This window comes from Triplophysa rosa, linkage group LG2 (assembly GCF_024868665.1).
Source record: "Triplophysa rosa linkage group LG2, Trosa_1v2, whole genome shotgun sequence".
Taxonomy (NCBI): Eukaryota; Metazoa; Chordata; class Actinopteri; order Cypriniformes; family Nemacheilidae; genus Triplophysa; species Triplophysa rosa.
The window spans coordinates 2,881,017-2,901,769 of NC_079891.1; the positions used below are offsets into that span (position 1 = coordinate 2,881,017).

At 38.9% G+C, this 20,753-nt stretch overlaps 1 protein-coding gene across 7 annotated transcripts in view; it reads right to left on the reverse strand.

Annotated features, from left to right (window-relative positions):
• specc1 (sperm antigen with calponin homology and coiled-coil domains 1) overlaps positions 1–20,753 on the reverse strand; it is an 87,893-nt gene that overhangs the window by 40,386 nt on the left and 26,754 nt on the right. For all 7 annotated transcript variants that reach the window (XM_057354250.1, XM_057354225.1, XM_057354199.1 and 4 more), the window contains 4 exons: positions 8,182–9,653; positions 5,402–5,609; positions 4,915–4,988; positions 4,433–4,608 (listed from right to left, as the gene is read on the reverse strand). In XM_057354250.1, coding sequence (XP_057210233.1) covers positions 4,433–4,608; positions 4,915–4,988; positions 5,402–5,609; positions 8,182–9,653 — 1,930 coding nt within the window. The remainder of the gene's footprint in view (positions 1–4,432; positions 4,609–4,914; positions 4,989–5,401; positions 5,610–8,181; positions 9,654–20,753) is intronic.

Consider the following 20,753-nt stretch of genomic DNA (forward strand, 5'->3'; position numbering starts at 1 on the left):
TGTCCTCATCTAATTCAAGTTAGGATTATTTTAAGCAGAAACAACTCTTTGGCCGCGGTCATAATACAAACCATTAAAACAAAATGAAAAAGTGCTGGGTGAGTAGCAAAAGTTCAATAAAAGTTGGCTTCATTCCTACTGTAAGGCAGCACATTTTTACTTAAAACAACAGCACTCGGAGATTATTAATAAATTAATGTTACAAACATTTCGCTCACTTTAGATCACATGATCCAACCCAACTCAAAAAGTGCAAGTGATGTTGACCAACAAATACAACACATCTCCTCTGAGCTGCTGTGAAAACTTTCTGCTTCTGTGATCTGTTCCATACGAAATTACAGAATTTGTCTCCGTGAATAATACTGACAAACACAATTTTTTGTATTACAATACTGTAAGCCAGTCTCGGGTTGTAACATATCTATCGGCCCTCCACGACAGCCTTCGAGGTCTCGTACGTGGGTCCTGCGCCAAGCCTGCAACAAGAAAGAAAGAACAGCGTCCAAATGAATGCAAATGAAAAGCACTTGCTAAATGAAACCCTCTCGAGTTGATGAGGATGAAAGCTTTAGACCGACTCAATGAGATAAGCGGCATCGCTGCTAAAATGAGCTTCATTCAAAAAACAAAAGTTTCATCATGGCAGCATACGCTCATCTTCATCCATCATGCATTCCTCTGCAAACCAATAAAATATCTGATCATTTTCATCATCAGATCTTTGCGTTTGTTCACTTAAGGAAACAGTTCACCGAAAACGGAACATTCTATTATTTTTACTCATGTTGGTTTTATGACAGCAACCAACGGCAAAAGACACACGTGATGCATTCGAATACACAATCTGGAGACACAATCGCATCACATCATGTGTTCATTTTATAAAAAGTGGTCACTAGGTCTGCTTTTTTAACCATAACATACATACAGAATCCACAGAAAAGTAGTTCTGCAAAAAAATAACTTGTTACTTTCTGTTTTTCTTTCTGGTTGCAAAAAACATCTTTAACATCTTTAAAAAAACCAGCCTGCAACGTTCTGGGAATGTTATTTTCTGATTGCAAAAATAAAACCTGAAAACAACGTCCTTAGAACGTTTGGTTTTGGTTCCCAAAAAATAACCAAAAGGGAACGTTCTGTGTTTGCTAGGATATAATGACACAATTACATTTTTGGGTGAACTGTTCCATTAAGCAAGCTATATGACTTAAAAAAAACACACAAAAAACCTTTTTTAGCAGCCTGAGATTGTCGTTTCACAATGTGTGTGCAAAAATCAGAGCAACCAGCAGGCGACGCCATACACACGGATTGGTTGAAAAGCATTAACAGAGTAAGAATATCATAACAAGAACACATCAAGCAAGGCAGACCCAGCCCCCTCTGAATAAGACACAGCACAAGCCAATCAGATAAAGCAGAAAAATAGGCAAGACACGAGCTCTTCATCATCCTTAAAGATGAAACGGCTCTGACTGTTCATTTGCATTCATACTAGCATTCTACATGAGTGCTGGGCTGGTGCACTCACCTGGGTCAGAGGACAATCCATTAGAGAGGACACATCGGAGGGACGGGGAGATCGACGCGCACTGGCTGTCCGTTTGAGTTCTTAAAGTTTTTTTAAAGATCTGTCAACTTAATGCACTACCTGTTAAAAACTGCTATTAAAAGCTTTTTTTTCATCTGAAAGGTTTTAATATTGACCCTGAATGAATATAATGTATCTATATACCAGGGCTGTGGCAATATTAGATTTTCACTACACAATTATCATAATATCGTTATCATTCGCAATAACGATATCATCACAATATATAACATTTCAGAAAAAGCTGCTATCCAAATACATGTTTTATTTGGGATTTTTCTCTTCATTTGGCCAATGAATTATACATAAAATGTGGATGTAGGGAGTTCGGTACCATTGCAATCGCACCCCCTACTATGTTGAATAAACACAATATCAGTAATCACAGTTATTAATATCACTGTTATTACACTGAAAAAAGGGTTTCATTCAACCAATTAAAATATTTTAGGGTAAGGATTCACATCTAAATTTTATAATTTGAGCCAATTAAAAATATATACCTTTTCTTTATTATTTTTCATTGGCTTAAGTTATAAAATATAGATGTGAATCCTTACCCTAAAATTTTTTAATTGGTTGAATGAAACCCTTTTTTCAGTGTACCAATAAATTGCGACACCCCTGATACTGTATATACTAAGCTATATTTGAAAAACTATTTATAGATTTTTATAGATGTATACACTATAGACCTGTTTATCCAAAAACATAAATTCGGTCATTTATTATGGTGCATCACTTCCTTTCTGAAAATAAATTATACACAACTGGAATGACACGAGTGAGTAAATAAAACAGAATTGCATTGAATAAGTACATACAATACTACAGTATATACTTTAAAGTATATACAGGTGATGTGTAAATGGCTCACAAGATCAGATTTGAGAACAATATCCACATGCAATTGGCATGATGGAGTGCTCGGCTCGAAATTGCGACCGTTTTAGCAGCATACGCTCCCTAAATTTAACCTGTGGAACCTCAAAATATATTTGGGAGCATTTGTGTGAATGCACATTTTGTTGTGGTGCGACCTGTTTTCATTACTGTACAGAATACGCTTATAACTGCACAAAGTACTGTACGTGGTGGGTGCTGCTGTGAGCTACAACGCGCAATCGCGCCGCCCGATTCGCGTCATTCGCACCGCCTGCCGCAAGTTCGCATCTATACGCGAACGTCTTTGCATCGACTTTGTATGTAATTTACTCGCTCAAAATGCTTAATTCACGTTCGGTGTGAACCCAGTGTAAGCACTAGTGTTTACAGTGGTTCACGCTGCCAGCAGAACTTTGGGAGCGCTATTATGTTGTTTTAAATACATTCACAGGCAAACCTCTTCAAAAACGGATCATCTGTCTCTTACATATGTGCAATGTTAGCATAAAACATGATGTGTTTATATAGTTTTGACTGTTTCTCTGAAGGCTACGAGGGTTCAGTCAGTGGAGGAAGGAGGATTGACAGTGTGATATGATCACCACCTCTGCTAACTCGAGCACTATGCAAAAAGCATATAGAGAAAACAACCACAGCTCTTTACTAAAAGCTACGCCTGTTAAGAAAACAAAACATAATTTTTGTGCAATTACTGCCTGTCAGTTAAGTTTGTGACAAAACATTTTGCAGTGTTTACATATTGTTTATTACTGCATAATATAATTCATTAAAATATAAGTTTAATTTGTTTCATAAAGTACAAGATGATTTTATAATGCCTGCATTTTTGCATTTTGTGTTTTTTAGGTGAATTAAAGACTTTCCCCCTATATATATCATCATTGAGGATTTCTTAAAAAAAGTCTAAAAATCTCGTCTCGTTCTTGTGAACTCAGTCTCGTGTCTCGTCTCGTGGGATAAGTGTCTCGTCACACCCCTAGTAAATGGGGAAACAATGGTCTGTTCTAGACAGTGTTTGATGTGCTGTGGATTGATGCAAAGACTATCTTAAAGAAGAAACAGTATGTCTTCAATTCTATAGAGCTACGGTGGCATAGATAACAAGCATGAGAACACAAAACACTGATGCCAGCCCAGTTCACCAAACACCAGACAATAGACACTTTTCACAGACAGTACAGCAGGTCTTGCAGCGGGACAGTCATATGCTCCTGGTTTTGTGATAAAAATCTGCTCTTGGTGGATGGAATTTGTAAATGGCCAAATAAAATGTCAGGTTCAGAGTGTCTGTGTGTGGGTGGGTTTTGCTGTTTGATGTTATGTCAGGTCTGTCTGTATTTAAAACAGTGGGCACAGAGTCAGGGGGTCATAGAAGAACGTACCACAGTATGCAGCAGCTACACAAAAAGAGTCAATAGATACAAAGAGTGTGGAAAGGCAGAGAGGGAGTGAGGATACATTTGCAACTCGTTTGTGGGCTCATTGGTACAGTTTACCAAAGCCTTTTCCCGCCAAACACAGAATTTCCCAGGTATCTGTGTTATACAGCAGGTGGCGCTGTTACACATTTTCTGAAAGACCACAGTATCTCTGAATCTATAAACGGTAAATATTTGATCTGATATGAGTCCATAATTAGAACGCTAATACTAATTATCAAAAAAGAGGTGATGAAAAGAACCAATGAAGATAGAAATGTTTTTTGTTTGTTATAAAATGATAAAAAATGCTGGCAAGTCTGGCGGGGAAAGACTTAAACTCACTGTCTTTTACCTCTTAAACCCTTACAAGAGAAAACAAATGATCTTTATTTGATTGTAAGCAAGACCATCAACTAAGACAAGTGCAGTGAACGACACCAGTGAACCCAGAAGAGCACATCTGGATAGAGGAGACACAGTAGAGATGTTGAGTTCATGAATGATAATGCACCTGGTGCCTCGGATCTGTTCCAGCTCTGTGGTCAGTGCGGCATTGTGCTCTTGCTCCTCCTGCAGTTGTCTGCGCAACATGCGCAGCTCCTGCTGAGCCTCCACCTTGATGTCATTAGCAACCACCACTGCTGTCTGGAGGTCGGCCTGGAAACGGCGCCACTCCTCTGTCTCGTCCTGTTAACGTACACACACACACACAGAGAGAGAGAGAAATACATCTTTGGTAAGCCGAGAGGACGTGCTTGGGTTTTCTCATGATCTCATGGGCTTGGTCATAGTAATGTCATTTTCAATCACTTTGATGGATGGGCACTGACTTGTCGTAGCTCGAACTGCACTAAACATATTCCCCCGTTAGGCACAGATGGAAGATATTTGGCTTGACTTATTGAGACTGACAACGACTGTCAAACATCTCTGGTAATGTTACAGTGCTTTACAAAAAAGAACAAGATGACAAGAGATCAACATGAAATCCACCTTCATCTGTTTATTCAGGACTTTAATCTGCTTCTCCAGCTCAGCCTTGTTTTCTTCCAGCCTCTTCGTTTGATCTGGAAAAGCAAAATGAAAAAATGAAAAACAAGGATGAAAGGGGAAATTCTTCTTGGTGTAATGGTGAGTGAATGGTGAGTATTTACTTTATAAAGTTTGCAATAAAAATGTTTCATCACAATTTCAATTAGTTTAATTAGTGAAGAAGAAGAGTAAGGCTCATGGTGCATGTTATTTCTGGATAAAGAGGTTTGGCTCAGGTCTGAGCTGAAGAGATCCAAGTACCAAACAGCTCAGCATCTCTATCCATCCAGACTGTCAAATCCAATCAATGTGTGTTTGTCTAAGTCTTCAGATTTTGCCAGATTCTGCTATATTTTTAGCACTGGCTGAAGGAGAGCGGTTAAACCCATACACTACAGAGCATAAGTGATACTAGCAAGGTGGTATAGTGAGAAAAATGGAGTCTTACTCTCTAGGTCCAGGATGGTCTGATTGGTGTGTAGTCTAACAGCCCTCTGCTGCTCCACCTGGTCCTCCAACTCGAAGATGGTCTCTTTCAGGTCCTTGATCTGGTTCTCAGCGTCTTGGCTTTTCTCCTCTAGAGCGAGTGTGTTGACTTTGTGATCTTCTTCCTGTTTCTCCACCCTCTCCAGGAGCTGCTGCCTTTCTGCCTCCACCTGCACAAACAGACACGCAAGCCTTTCAAAAACACCTGGTAACTTGTGAAAGCACTTCTTGTAATTTTGTTGCCTCCTTAAGATAATTTTGTAAAAGTGTCTGCTAAAAGCGTAAATGTAGAAAAAAAAACATTTTGCTGATGTAGAACCTTATCCACTATCTAAATAACCCTGTCCATTGAGAAGAGAAAAGCACTTATAAGAGTTTTTAAAGCTCTGTCTGATGGCACCAAACTCTATGTTGAAGCCACAAGGCTTGGCTCACTCACCGTGGTTAGGTCAGAGAGAAAATAAAAGCATTTCGCTGTTTGGTGTGATCTGGTTTCGTGTGTCGTCAGAGCCATGAGGTGCCAATGACGTTGATGTCCTTGAGGGTTTATAAGTGTCGTTTCTGTGTTTAACTGTATTTTAAAGAAAGAGGTACGCCTGTAAACTACACGACTACAACATTTACAAGTGCGCACTATGCAGCTGCATAAGTTTAGCATTTTTATGCAAGCAACTCTCTAATTTTCCGTCACTCTGTGTTGAACATGTAAACATGAATATGCTTTATAAATGGTTGTAATAAAGCTTCTGTACACATGGTGACTTTTTAATAGCTTTGTGCATTCCTTCTTTGACACAAACAGACAATCAGAAACAGAAAGCTTTGTACAATATGCAATCCTTTAAAAAGTTCTCTCCTGTGGTTTAGCAATTTTTATTTTGTGTACTTCTTATTTTCCAGCGACAGGTCTTTTTAATTTTCATTAATTTATATACAAAAGGTTTAGTTATTCCCTTTAATGTGATGTGATCCGCTAAGATCCCTACCTGAGGGGTGTAACGATACTTCGTAGTACGATATTTCGCGATGCAAAAATGTTACGATGCGCATCGTAGAGAGATGGGGGTATTTTACGACATGTTTAATTTTATTCGTTGAGCGGTCAAGACGCTACCTATTTTGCGCCAGCGCGTCACGTGTGCTTATCTCACATATGCGGTACAGAGAAGTCTCTGGGAGAAGGGGAAGCACAAGACACAATCTGTGTCTCCACGTGGTTTACAAAGCGTCTTATTTTCCTTCACAATGGCCGGCGAAACACTACAAACTTGAAGCGTGACTGCTGGCGAGTCACCCCAAAACTCATTACAAAGGCAGCACAAATGTTTTTAAATGCCAATGTTAGTTTATCCGCTAACGTGAGCTGCTGCATAACGTGATATGCAACATAAAGTAAGCCAAAAGAAACCAGCGCTGTTCCGATCAGAGAAGTGAGTCGTACTGTATATTAAAAGATCGAATGACATGCTAAAAATCGTACCATGTATGTGATTTGCATGATTGAAGAAATGTAATACAGTTTATATAATATATCTTTTTGAAAGATATTTCAAGAATATATTGTTAGAACAGTGCTTTTGTGGTTATGTTCAGCAGTATTTCGCATAATTTTAATTCCTGTGTAAATGCATTTATGCCACTTTAGAGCCGCATTAACGGTCTGTGTAAAAACACATTTATGCCACTTCAGATTCGGTTTCTGTGCCGCCTTTGTGTATGTGTATATTGCACACTGTCATCTGTATAAGTCTGTAAGTATGTAAATAATACTGTCTATATGTAAACTGTTTCTGCACTTTCTGGAGCACGCTCTCAAGAATTTCACTCACCAAGGCACTTGTGCTGTTTTCAAATTTGCTGTCAAAATTGACACTGATGTTAATTCTAATTTCAGTTAAGCCTTAAAATGTTAAAATCCTTTATTAAGTTGTAAGTGCAAGAAAAAAAGTTACTGAAATTGTTAATATTTTGAAAATAAATGTTATTTGAATTTCAGTTTCATTTTTAAATTTTGTCCAAAATATCGAGATATGTACCGAATCGTGAGCTGAGTGTATCGTTACACCCCTGAGGTCTATATTATAGAGGAATTCAGCGGCAACAACATAAACAAACATTGTGTGGCCCGAACTTAACTTCCGGAGACCTCCGCAAAGAAAATTTAATTTAATACAGTTAATATGCAAAAAAATTATATAAATGATTATGAATATAAATTAAATATAAAATAAACTGTTATATTATTACCGAACACAGACCGGAAGTTAAAGGGATAGTTCACCCAAAAATGGAAATTCTGTCATGAAGTACTTGACCTCAAGTATTTTCAAACCTGTATAATTGTCTTTGTTCTGTTAAACAAGAAAGTATATTTAGAAAAATGATAGCAATTGAGATTTCTAAGGGAACCATTGACTACCACAGTAGGAAAATTAAAATGGTTGTCAAAGGTGCCCCAGAACTGTTTGTTTTTCTAAATTCTTCAAAATATCTCATTTTGTGTTTAACAAAACAAAAAAATATATTATTATTTTTCCTACTATAGTAGTCAATTGTGCCTCAAAAATCTCAGTTGCTAACATTTTTCCAAATATCTTTCTTTGTGTTCAACAGAGTTGGAACAACTTGAGGGTGAGTAATTCATGACGGAATTTTCATTTTTGGATGAACTATCCCTTTAACTTTGGGCCAGGCGCGTGCGTCTGATGAAACGGTCTATAAATGACCGATGTGGTTCTGTACCTTAGCCAGCACGCCCTGAGCGCTCTCCGCTTTACTCCGCGCCCGCTGCAGTTCTTGTCGCAGCTCCTTGCAGCTGTTCTCAAGCTTGTCTCTGTCTTCATGCGCCGCTTCGAGCAGACGTTGCAACTCCGTGTTGTCGCTGGCACTCTGCATCGCCTTCAGCTCAGCCACCTTCTGCCTCTCCGTCTCCACCTGAGCCTTCAGACTAACATTCTCTGCTTTCAGAGCCTCCACATCCAACCGCTGCTCCTCAGCTTTCCTCAACGCATCGTCTCCAGCAACCTTCTCCCTCTCCAGACGTTCTTGAAGAACCTCCATCTCTTCCTTAAAGCTCTTCATGACTGCTTGCGCCTCTTGATGCTCCTTCTCCAAAGCCCTGAGACTGCCCGTCAGCTGCTGCTGGATATCTACCAGTTTTTCTCTTTCGAAGCGGGAACTCTCCATTTGCTCAGCCAGACGCTGTTCCAGCTCCGCGGTGCGGGTGACACGAGAGGCCTCGGCTTCTTGACTCTGAGCTTGTTCTCTGAGCCTTTGGTGAAGGGACTCGTTCTGTTGCGCCAGGAGTTCAACGCGCTCCCGTTGCTGTTGTACAGAGGTCTGTAGGAGGCCTTTCTCCTCTGCCAGACGCTCATTTTCAGCGGTCAGCTCCTGGACAACCTGCTGTTGATCGGCAAGCTCTTGAAGAGTGGCCTGAAGTTCTTCGGATGTGCTGTGATGACTTTCTTCCATCTTCTGTATGCGCTCCATCAGGGACTTCATTGAGAGCTCACCTTGAACGCTGCTACTGTCCGAGTCTGAAGGGATCTTCACAAAGTCTGAAGAGTCTGAGGAAGGTACAGGAGAGCCTTTGGTGGTGTCACTACTAGATGAAGTTTTGGGCTGGCTGCCATTGACCGTAGCTTGAGCGTCGAAGCTGGAGTCTGGCAAAACCCCATTAACTGCATGTGTAGTGGATCCGGTGAGAGATGCTGTGATGTTTGTGCTGTTTTCCAATGTAATGAGCTTCTGTTTCAAAGCTTGGTTTTCTTCTCGCAGTGTGGCTAACTCACGCTGGAAACGTCCATTTTTGTCCCTTAGCTCTGTTACAAGCGTGTGGATGTCACCAGGTTGTGTCCTTTCTAATTCAGAATTTCCCTCTGGTGTCCCAGCGTCCGATGGTAAACCCTTCCCTGTATGCCGCTGGAGCTCTGTTCTTAACTTACTGATCTCAAACTCTTTGCCTTTGGCTTCAGCCAGAAGTTCCCTCACTTGACTCTCCAGCAGGGTTTTGTCCGAAAGTACACACTCCGCTTTGGTCTTGACGGAGCCGCGGGACTGCTTGGTCAATGCGGACAGGCTGGAGGTGCTTGAACTGCCGACCATCTTTTTGGTGCTGGAGCTTTTCTGATCACGCAATGAGAGCCGTTCTCTGAAGATGGTCTGTGGGATCTCGCGGGGAGCTGGGATCCCTGATTTTTTGGTTGATTGGTTGCCTGGAAATGAAGAAAAGAGACGTTTTGTTACTGGTTGATTTTTTGTCTTCATTGTTTGTTCAAGACTGTACAACCAACCAAAACACAATTACCCTTGGCAACTTTATCTCTCTTTCAGCCCAATGAATGAAGTAATAAAAAGTTTTCTTATGACACCATACACTTCAAAAGCAACGTGTTGGAATCTGTAAACCAACAGGATTCCAGAACTCCAGTCCACATCACACACATTTTAGGGTAATGTAGTCCAGAGATCTGACAATGTCACCATTTTTCTCGTTTCATTGTTCAAAGCAGTGTGTATCTGTGTGAGAGGTCATTCATTCAGTTAAAGAGTGATGACTGGACAGATTGTGTTTTGTCTCGTCACTTTCATATGGTCACCAGGCACGACTTCACTGTAAGAAGAACAAGAACACTGGCATGCGAGTGGCATCAGAGTGGGTGCGTGTGATATATGTACCCTTTCTTTATGCTGTTTCCAAAATAGAGGTTAATTGCCTTCAGAGGGGGAGTCTTGTGAAAGGATTTTGGAATAATCAGCAAATTCCAAATATGTTTGGACTGGAGCTTGTTAAATCTGATGCCTCACTACAATAAAGGCAATGTTACAAAGCGACTGCATTTAAATAGAGATCACAGTCCCAAAGGCCAAAACAAAATCGACCCGGGGGGCATTAAGATGGTTGCATGGGTAGAGAGAGATTTCGAAAAGCAAATCTACATGATAAAATAAAATCAAAGACAGATATCGTCTTACACAATGAACAATAGAGATGTATGAAATGCCTGTGTACTGTTCCACTTTATTTAATCCCACACAACCTATGGAAATATAAAACAAATACAGTCTAATTTTCTACCATAATCCGACTCTAATCAACGCTTTTGTTTATACAAGCCGTGCAGCCGCACATCACTCAAGCGTCCCAGAAGCGGCTCTCCGCACCGCCTCGCTAAAGATACGCGCCTTGTCTATTTTTGACGGACGCTGAGTCCAAGCTGCCCAGTTTTATGTCAAAATAAAAGTCCCTCTGCAGACTTCCTTTCGTATATCAGATAACATATCCTTGACATGAGACCGTAAATTCAATGTGAACGACCGACGACGAGAGGTTCATCCTCGAACAAAACCATTTTTATTTTGTGGTAAAATACTGTTTAACTATAATAATCATGTTTTTAAGTGTGGAAAAACAATGGTTAATTATCGTAAGGGAAAAAAGCATGACACAGGCTCATAGCAATAAACACAACAATAAACCAAACAAACATAACCATTTAGCCAACTTCACCATGGTTATAACATGGTAATAAAGAAAAACAACGTTGGACGGTCAAATCACGTGGTCTCGCAAATTCAGCCGCTTTGCTTTTGAGAAGCTCCTGGTGTACATTGGCACCGCGTTGAGGACGGAACAAAACCTTGTCGGAGCCGTAACGTGCTGCACACGCGTGTATCATAAACAAGGGGTAACCTCCAAATTTTAGTGTACTACAGACATAAATGATACCTAAAACTCTGTCTCTTATGTGTTCAGTTAATTTATGATCAAATACAGTAGCAAGGACTATACTATTTTGTAACACTAGCTGTTTATGTTTTACCACAACAAATAAAAAGATTATTATTCAATAACATAACCTGTGTAAGTATAAATGTGCGTGATAGAATGAAACTTTACATAAAATATATGATTATTATTTTTATTATGGATAAAACACGTTCTTTGGCTCTCTCGGATGGTCTCTCGAGTGTTTTTTGTATTCATATTCAGTTTAATGTACTTAAGTTTGTCCTCCCTAGCTGAGAGCTGGCGCTGTAATGAAACAGTCCGCAGAGAATGACTGTGCCAGGTCCACCAGAGATGCTATAAATGAATAATATACTGCTCTTTCTGTCTCACACCCCCACCCCTCGCTGATCCATCAAAGACAGAACCAGGACACACACTCGTGCATTATACATCACCATTTTCACTACGCTTTCATCACACGCATATTTAATCTCGGCAGAAACATCATCTCTGAATTGCTTCTTATAGCATCATAATAACTCAGATGTGGGTTTGGGTATGAAATAATCCTGTTTTCATAGGCATGACAGCATGGGGTCATACACCACTTACTAAAATTGGTTTCCTATATAGTAATAATATTTTAGATATATGAGGCACAAAAAACACGCAACACATTTCAATCTCACACTGGGCAGCCTGACACAAAGTTTGCAACGGATGAGGAGATGTGAAAGTCTCTTTTGCGTGACTAATGTTTGGGCAGTGGCATTTTTAACAGGCTGCATGATTCACTCTTTTATTAAATTCAACCATTCCCTCGCCGATGGTCTGTTCATCTGTGCCGTCAGACCTGCTGAGAATCATACGGTCATGCACACATTTTGTTATGTTTTTGTTCAGAATGGATAGCAAGATGTTTGACTTGACTTTGAGGCCTGATTTTGTTACATATTACAGCTGTCAGTTTTGTTATTTTATACAGCAATGCTGTCTACTGTAGGTCTACAGAGTCATTCAAGAAAAGTAACATAACATCGTGACTAGTGATCTTTGTCCAGGAAACATGCACTGTATTTCTTAAATCAGTGGAAAGATCTTCATTAGATTGAATTAGATGGTCTGGCCGATTTAACGTGTGTACTTTTACTAGTTGGAATACTTAGTATTTGAAAAGGCAAAGAACAGAGACAGAAAGAGACAGCGATAAAGCTAGACAGAGGTGATGTGGGAATATGGAGAACAACATTGAGGTGTTAGCAAAAAGCTTAATTTAATGTTGAAAGAAAATTAAAATGAAGGCTTAAGAATAGAGAGTCTCTAATGTCCTGCGCTCTTTATTGAAAAGCAGATCTTTACTTTTACTTAGAGGCCAGACTGTTTAAAGATCATCCATCCTAAATCTTTAAACAAGGCTACCCAGAGGTTCTTATTGATTCATGGAGCACATATCATTTGGAGACACAGTCATGCAACATCACAGTGAAGGGGCTTTAGGTTTCAACAGCCCCAGTGATGAATTCACTCAAATGTGAGCTGGTTTAGCGCAAAAAACATCAAATAAAGAACTCGCTGTTGGCTGAGCTACAATGTGAGGAAAGCGAATATAATCATCTAGGAATTATGCTGTTCTGTTGGACATGACAACATGGGGTGAGTCCAAATGGAGAATCCATTGAAAGCCAAAATCAACAGTTCACGCTGCAATAACGTAGTCATGAACAGAAAATGTTATGTGAAGGGGGCATGTTTTCTCTCAGCATGAAGCAGTGTCTCGGAATGCACATTGTATCTGATCAAGCTTTTGGAAGCATCTTGTATTGTTTTTATAAAGAAAACCGACTGCTTCCTCAACCAATTGTCTCACGCTGCCTTGTTTCATTATTGTATTATATTAAAATGCATTTAATCATATGCTGGTAGCTGTGGATCAAGTTCACAATCAAAGATGGGTAGCAGTACGGCATTGTAAGGTTTCGGAGAAAGAGTGTTTGCAAAATATTGGGCGGTCAGCTGTCATAATAACTATAATCTGAGATTTATTTCTTCTGATATCAAGTCGAATGCCTAAGAAAAAGATTTAACTCCCTTTCTTTTAACTCCCTTTACCGTAATTCTTATACAGACTCAAATTGTAAAACAAATGTTTTGAATATGTAACAACCCAGCTCTGATTATTAAAGGGGTGGTGCAACGGTGTGTCATGCATTCTGACTTCTTTACGATGTTAAACGTGCGGTATTCTCATGCTTGACATGGTCAACTTGTCAAAAAACGACTTGGGCGTATTACGTAGTATTTCTGTGCTCGATACACTCCCCCAGCGATCGTACAGGTTTCGGAAAGTTTTTTTCGAACATATAAAACTGTTTCGTACCAATTTTTCTTAGTCCCTTATTGGACAATTCTCCCGGAAAAGCACGCGGCAGCAAGGAGAGCAGGAGAAGGAGCATGCGCAGACGTCACTTTCACTTGTGTGCAGGAGAGAGAGCGAGAGCATACGCTCACGAAGTTCAGGTGTTTGTTTGTTCACTGCATTTGGGTGATGAGTGTTATATAAACTGTGGATATAACGCTGGATTTGGAGATCGTTTGAACTGATATGGAGCCGTCCCAGCGCTAAAAGATGCCGGACATGAACCGCATGCGGTGAGTGAAACTGATGTCTGTGTTTTGTTGGCAATGGGTGCGCACGTGCTTTAGTTCAGCCTACCGCTACACCCCCCCCCCCCCCACGCACCGTATGCTTTCGGAAATAATCGTACAGCTGTATCTGTCTTTTATAAATGTGATCAAACTAAATACTCTTCGAAGATACGATGTATGCAATACTAGTCTATAGGTACTCAAGATTAATATGAGATTGGCAGAAACCGCGTGTGTTAGGGCCGCTTTAAGAAGTAGAGGTTCAGGTTATCAAGCAAATAACCTTCTTGCTTAAATAAATCAACTACGACCCTCAAACCCAAATAAGATGAAGATCCACAGTGCCTAATATTTTCCAGCCAATGTATATAGGAGCAGCAGATGAATTCCTGATTCTCTGCCATATCTTCCTGTTATTCAGTTTTAGTGAATGAGATGGACACTGGGTAAAAACATGTACTGTCGGTCCATATACAGAAGGAGAGGTAGTGAGCCCTGCTGACATCCTGCACTCAGAGGAAAACACAATCATTGACTTTCCATGTGCATCAGACGGTTGACACACTTCAGGCATCCTGGACATTCTGAGAGCTCATGGTAGAGGAAGCTGAAATCTGTTATGATCCTCTTGTGTAAAGATGCCAGTCAGAGTGACACAAATATTCAAGTTCTCAGCAAAAATGTCCAAACTCTAACAGCATAACATAGAACTGTAATAAGGTGATTTACAAAATCTAAACCTATTCAATGCTGATGTAACAGTGAGATTTTGATATTTTAATATATTTTATTTCATATCCCTCAACATTATTTCCAAAAATGTCAGGCTTCTATCAACGTTTTTTTTTTTATAAAGGAATGACATCACATTTAAAACGAAGACATAACCTTAACAAATCCAGAGCAGTTCATGCTACAGGGGACAGAGGCACTAACTATTAAAGCCAAACAATATTTACAGTATTGATATAAGTAACTATATATAGTAGAAGGAATCTGGCTCTTTGACCAGAGGTTTATGGAGTAATGAGCATTGCTGTGATCATTGATATGCACCATAAGGACACAATTATATTTTCTAATTAATAAGCAAATACACACATTTGTAAGCACATTGGTGGGCCATAACGTAAACCTAAGCATGGAACAGCTTAAAAAAAACTTTATTATATACACCTGTCTTCCTTCAGCATTATATGCATTCATCATTTGTCTCAAAAATATGGAACAAATATGTCATTTTTACTTTACTATTTGTTAGTACGCAAAATTGAATACAGAATTAACTGTGTGTCTGCAGAATGTGCCATGGATTAAATTGTCTTTTAAAGGTCCAGTGTATGAAATTTAGCGCCATTTAGTGGTGAGGTTGCAAATTGCAGCCAATGGCTCACTCCAGCCCTCCCCCCTCTCTTTCGAAGCACTACGGTGGCTGATACAGGACAAAGATGTCATCACGTTTTCGTTTCGTTTTACGCTTTACGAAACGCGCTTTGTAGAGCAGTCTGTATGTTTAGGGCTACTGTAGAAACAACATGGTGAATAGCTCATTTTAAATACTTATTTCAAGATAATTAAAACATAACGCTTCATTATGTAAGGTATTTGTACACCTCTAAATGTAAATGATATAATATATACTGTATATTATATTGCATTTCTCTGTCAATACATCCTCAAAAAAATTACACATTCTACCTTTATTCTCCATGAAAGGTTTGTGGAATTAACATTGTCTTTTCCTTCCTTTGGTTCTTGTTGGGAAAACTTCCAACATTCTGGTTTGATGGACTGCATAGCAATGTTCTCTGCAATCAACTGATGGACTGCTGTAATGATTTCTTGCTAAATTGATCATGTTTCAAGCTGTCAACTGACATGCAGTACTGAGTCATTTGATTCTGCTCGGACTGTTTTCTCTATCTTTAACCATTTCTGCCTCTATTTACTGTAATGTATGACCCACCCCTCTGGATAACTGCCTGGTGTTTATAAAACCAAACTCCCCTTACAGGAAACAATACATAAAGACTGGTGACAATTCCAGCAACTAATTTCCTGTCTTTAACAAACGTCAGCTTAGATGTACTGTTAAAATGATTCAACGTTCTTAATTTTTTTTTATAGCTAATCAAATTCAATGAAAAAAGACGAGTATTAGCTATTTTGACTAAACAATGTACTCATTTGCTTAGTGCTGTTGCTTGAGCAGAAAAATCTGTGAGGTCGAACATCCAACAACAGATATTTAGTCTACACTGAAAACCACCATATATAAAAAAGAAAAAAGTTGATACAGTCTGTTTGATACCTGGTGATCTTAGTGATCTATCCAGTTATACATGAGTGAAGAGGTTTGGTAATGTCATATTAACATCATACACATCAAACTCATGACTAGCGTAAACATAACATTTGTTCAGATAACAGTCGGGGTCTGGTCTAAATGTATCACTTGGTAATCAGGTAAAGATACTGAATGCATAGGAGTCGAGGCACCGATATACCAGCCAATAATCGGTATCGGCAAATAAAAGCAATTTTTCACACTATCCGCAAATAGTTTACAAACTGCCAACGATTAGGGCCGCTATATCCTGTCAATCGAAAGAGGACAGGACAATGCAATGAATTTGTACTCTGTATATGGAAAATGTTAGGTTCTGTGCCGACCCCTCTCTCCACCCAATACTGTCCTGTCAAAATAAAGCTCAAAAATATAAGTTTAAAAATATATATTACAGACAACAATTTTGGCCACTACTGTATATTAATTAGTTTTAATTTTGTAATCTACTTCAAATAAATGTAAACGTGGGTGGAGTACATGGGGGCAGTAATTTGTGTTGACATGCCTAAAACGTAATCTAAAATTATTTTACATTAGGGTTGGGTATCGATTCTAATGTCCTGATTTGATTCGATTCACAAGCTCTCGATTCGATTCGAGTCAATACAAATCCTATAGATATTTCTAAAAAAGCAAATATCAGATTAACAATGGTAAATTAAAAAATGAAATGAAGAGCCACAAACCTGTATAATAAACTTCAAACACAATTGGGTATACTGAAACAGAACAGTCACATACCGTGATCAACCAGGATCAGGTAATTTTACATTTAAGATACAGTATAACAAACAAAATTTCACAAAATTAGCTGTAAAGAGAGGCTGCAATCATATGAACCGCTGCCTTTTATGTGAAGGTGTGATGTTAAATTTGACGACACACCCTCATCCGCCATGTTCAGTAAGCAATGAAAGAACGAAAGGCTCCCGGTTGAAATATGAAAGGAAAAAATCGATTCACGGCTTTTGTGAATCGATATCGAATCGACCGCATTTAAAAAAATGATTAATCTTTTTTTTTTGCCCAGCCCTATTTTAGATATTAGAAATTGCTAAGAAAATAATACAGTATCACTTTGAAAAGCTGTTTTGTTGCAACGGTTTTCACTTAATCCACTTAGCTATTTGCAAGCAAATTACTTGTCAAATTATTTTGGGTGGTTCTCTTTAACAGAGTAGGCCAAAGGTATAGCATCAAAGAGAGCGACAGAGATTCTCACAGTGCTACTATTCTCAAGTGTCTCATTGAGTTCGGGTTGAAAAACAGCAGCTAATAAAGGTGGAGAACGGTTTTATTTAATCACAACTATTAGCCATTTCTGAGAAATGTGTGTAGCTCTGTATGGCACTCATGGCCTGAAATCTACTGACCTACTGCTTACCCTTCTGTCCAAAGTGGTATGAAATGATGTGTGGATATTGAGCAGGCCTGCCTAGAAAAGGACATTTTATGCTCAAACTTCCTTATTTTTGGTTGAAGCCCAATAAAACCCTGACAGCTTATTGTGGCAGAGACAAAAACAAGCCAGATATAGCTCTGGTTTCTTTTCTGACGGGCAAATCTGGTAAAAGACCAACTATGTGTTCACTAGATTTTATTACATTTCTAGTTCCAAACATCTCCTCTGGTTTGAATCTAAATTCTGAAACATCTTCAGTGAGATCTTTATGAACTGCTTACTGTACGTGTAAATGGTCACGAGATGATTTGACCAATTTTCCAGCAATGGCCAGAGAATGAGAGGCCAATACCAACTAAGCGTTTTCAATAGGGGTGTCATGCTTTATTCTGCAGAGCCAAGCAAAAAAACTGATTTTGTTATTTGTCTGTTGACTGTGAAAACAGCTCCTTTGGCATTAGACCTTTAACACCACTCCTTTACTGCTTTTTGTTAGACTAATGATTTAAGTCTTGGACAAGAAACTCAATGCAATGTTTATCTTATAGACCAGTGTTTTATGACTGTTTGCTTAAGTTATCAGGACTGTTTTTGCAATCATAATGATTAATATTGTATAACTTTGTATGATCTGGCATCACACACATACTGTACACCCGTAGACAAACAGGACAGAGAAGTAATATAAACATGCCACACCTGTGCAGACGAACGCTGGTGTGTACAACAATGTGTTTACTTCAGTGAATACAACTCCAAGAACTGTAGAAAATTTATCATAGACCTTATTATCTTCATCCACGCTGAACACATGCTCAGGTTAAGATTGTTTCACAGCTACTGAGCCCATATAAAAAAGAAAGAACCCTCATTTATTTGCCACAAAGTCTGTTATCCTTCTAACTAAAACGTGTCATAATAGAAGGTAGATGCATTACATCACATCTCTCGTATATTAGCTCTTGTACTGTTTACATCGGTCTGCAGCGTTAAAGTGGCACATTTACCGTGAGAAAGTAAATGTGCTGATGGGAGAGAGAGGGCAGAGCTGTGCCCTTGAGCACAACAGCAGGTCACCACCCTTTTACAGGTGAAGCTTTGCATAATCTTCCAATTTAATGGCACTGCACATGAAGTACAATGCCTCAGAACATGGAGTGAATGCCTACAAAATTCAGACTACTCCATCTCAGACACTGCTACAGTAGCACGCAAAGATCTCTAGAGAAATAAACAATAAGTGAAAACTAGATTAACACAGGAGACCGTGCACCTCCTTTTAGGCATGCAAGATACTAAGCTCATGTACTCATACTTGTACTCCTAAAAATGCACCGATGTGACAGAACTGACTGAAATTTGTTGCGAAATTTGCTTTGAAAGTTTGTGACAAGCACATAAAATGATGTATTTTTTCATAATGTGTTTAAGGTGGAGTTGTTTGTGATCATAAAGCTATTCTATTTTTGTTAGTCTCACGGTGTTCTGAAAAGCATCGCTATCGGCGAGTACCAGAAAAAATATTGGTACTCGTACTCGGTCTTTAAAAAATGGCATTGGTGCATCCCTACCTCCTTTAATGTACATTTATGGGAACAATTTAGGGTATATTTGTACAATTTTGCTTTGAATGCTCTTTAGGGTTCACTCTAAAAAATACTTCAGTGGCTTAGTAAATATCACAAAAACATAATAATAGTAAGTTAATATAATAAGTTATATTAACTTAAAATCAGTGGGACATTTTCAGTGCGACATTAAAATTTTATTAAAAAATCCAACAGTTAATTTATCTAAATCTATTATTTATTTAATTTAAAGAAATAAGTATTTAATTAAAAAATTATATTTTTAATATACACTTAATTTTTTTGGTGAGTTCTAATGGAAATATTTGAGCTATTCAGATTTACTTACTTTTTTACTAACTCGATTAAACAGTACATATTATTGATTTCACAACGTTGAAATTTACTCAATTATTTTGAGTGTAAAACGTTTCACCGTAAAAACACAGTTCAACTTTTTAGAGTGCCGCGGTCACACTTGACTTTTCGTTCCATTGACTTCCATCCATAAGCATGCGAATGCATCAGACCGGTTTGGTGAACTCTGACATGCAAATTTGCATCACGTGAGTGCGCGAGACCAAAAGAAGATCAAAACGTCACAGCGTGACCTCTTGGTACAGAAATGTAAAAGATGGAGGAATCGCTGCCGCCCATTTTTGCAGCACCGTCCGAACAAATTTTGCATGCTCAAAGTCTAGTCTGACCGCTGCATAAAGCATCTTACAAAAAAAGCAAACTTAGATACTTAGAAAACTTAGATACAAACTTATAAAAAGGGCTTAGATAACCTGTCCACAGACAACTTTCAAATGCCTTAGAGAGTAAAACTATGGTAAAACAACTAGAAGTGTTTGTTTATACAGTATACAAGTATGTTTACTACCACACACAGCTGAACCATCAATATAGCTGTTTTCTTTTGTAGTGGACAGATACTTTCCACATATCCAGACTTAAATTCTTCTTCTGTTGTTATCCAAAACAACAAACACCGCTGACCACATACACAGCATAGAAACTGCATACACAAACTATCTGATGAGCTGGACACAGAGGAGCTAAGAAAACAAACAAGAGCTGTTGTTCCAATGACCAGCACTGTTATTGCTGTGTTGCTATCACCAAAGGTTCACACAATACAATCACAACACTCATCATTTCCCGTCTCAACAAAGCATTTGGCATATAAGGTCGGTATTACACAAACCCGAAAACATTTGGGCAATGTCAACCCAGTCACTTGGACCTCTCTTCAATCCTTTTTTGAGCATGAAATTGCTTCTTTTTCCTCCTGTCTCTCACTATTTTTTGAGCCCACCATGCTCGACAGACAGCCTATGAGGCACCGGCCGGTTCCATTTATTTCCAAACCCCTTCAATAGATTCAATTTTGAATGCGAAGGTCATCGGAATAGCAGCAGAGCACAGGCGCTAGTTCATTCTCCACTAGACTAACAGCCCATCGCTTTGCTGCCAATAAACATCCGATCCATTCGCTTGCAGATAAAGTGTATTAAGTTTAGAAGATATAGCTGCCTTCGGTCCATGAAACCAAATTTGGGATAGCAGCTTTTGACTTCCTTTCTTGGTATATCTCAGCTGTAGCAGGAGGCA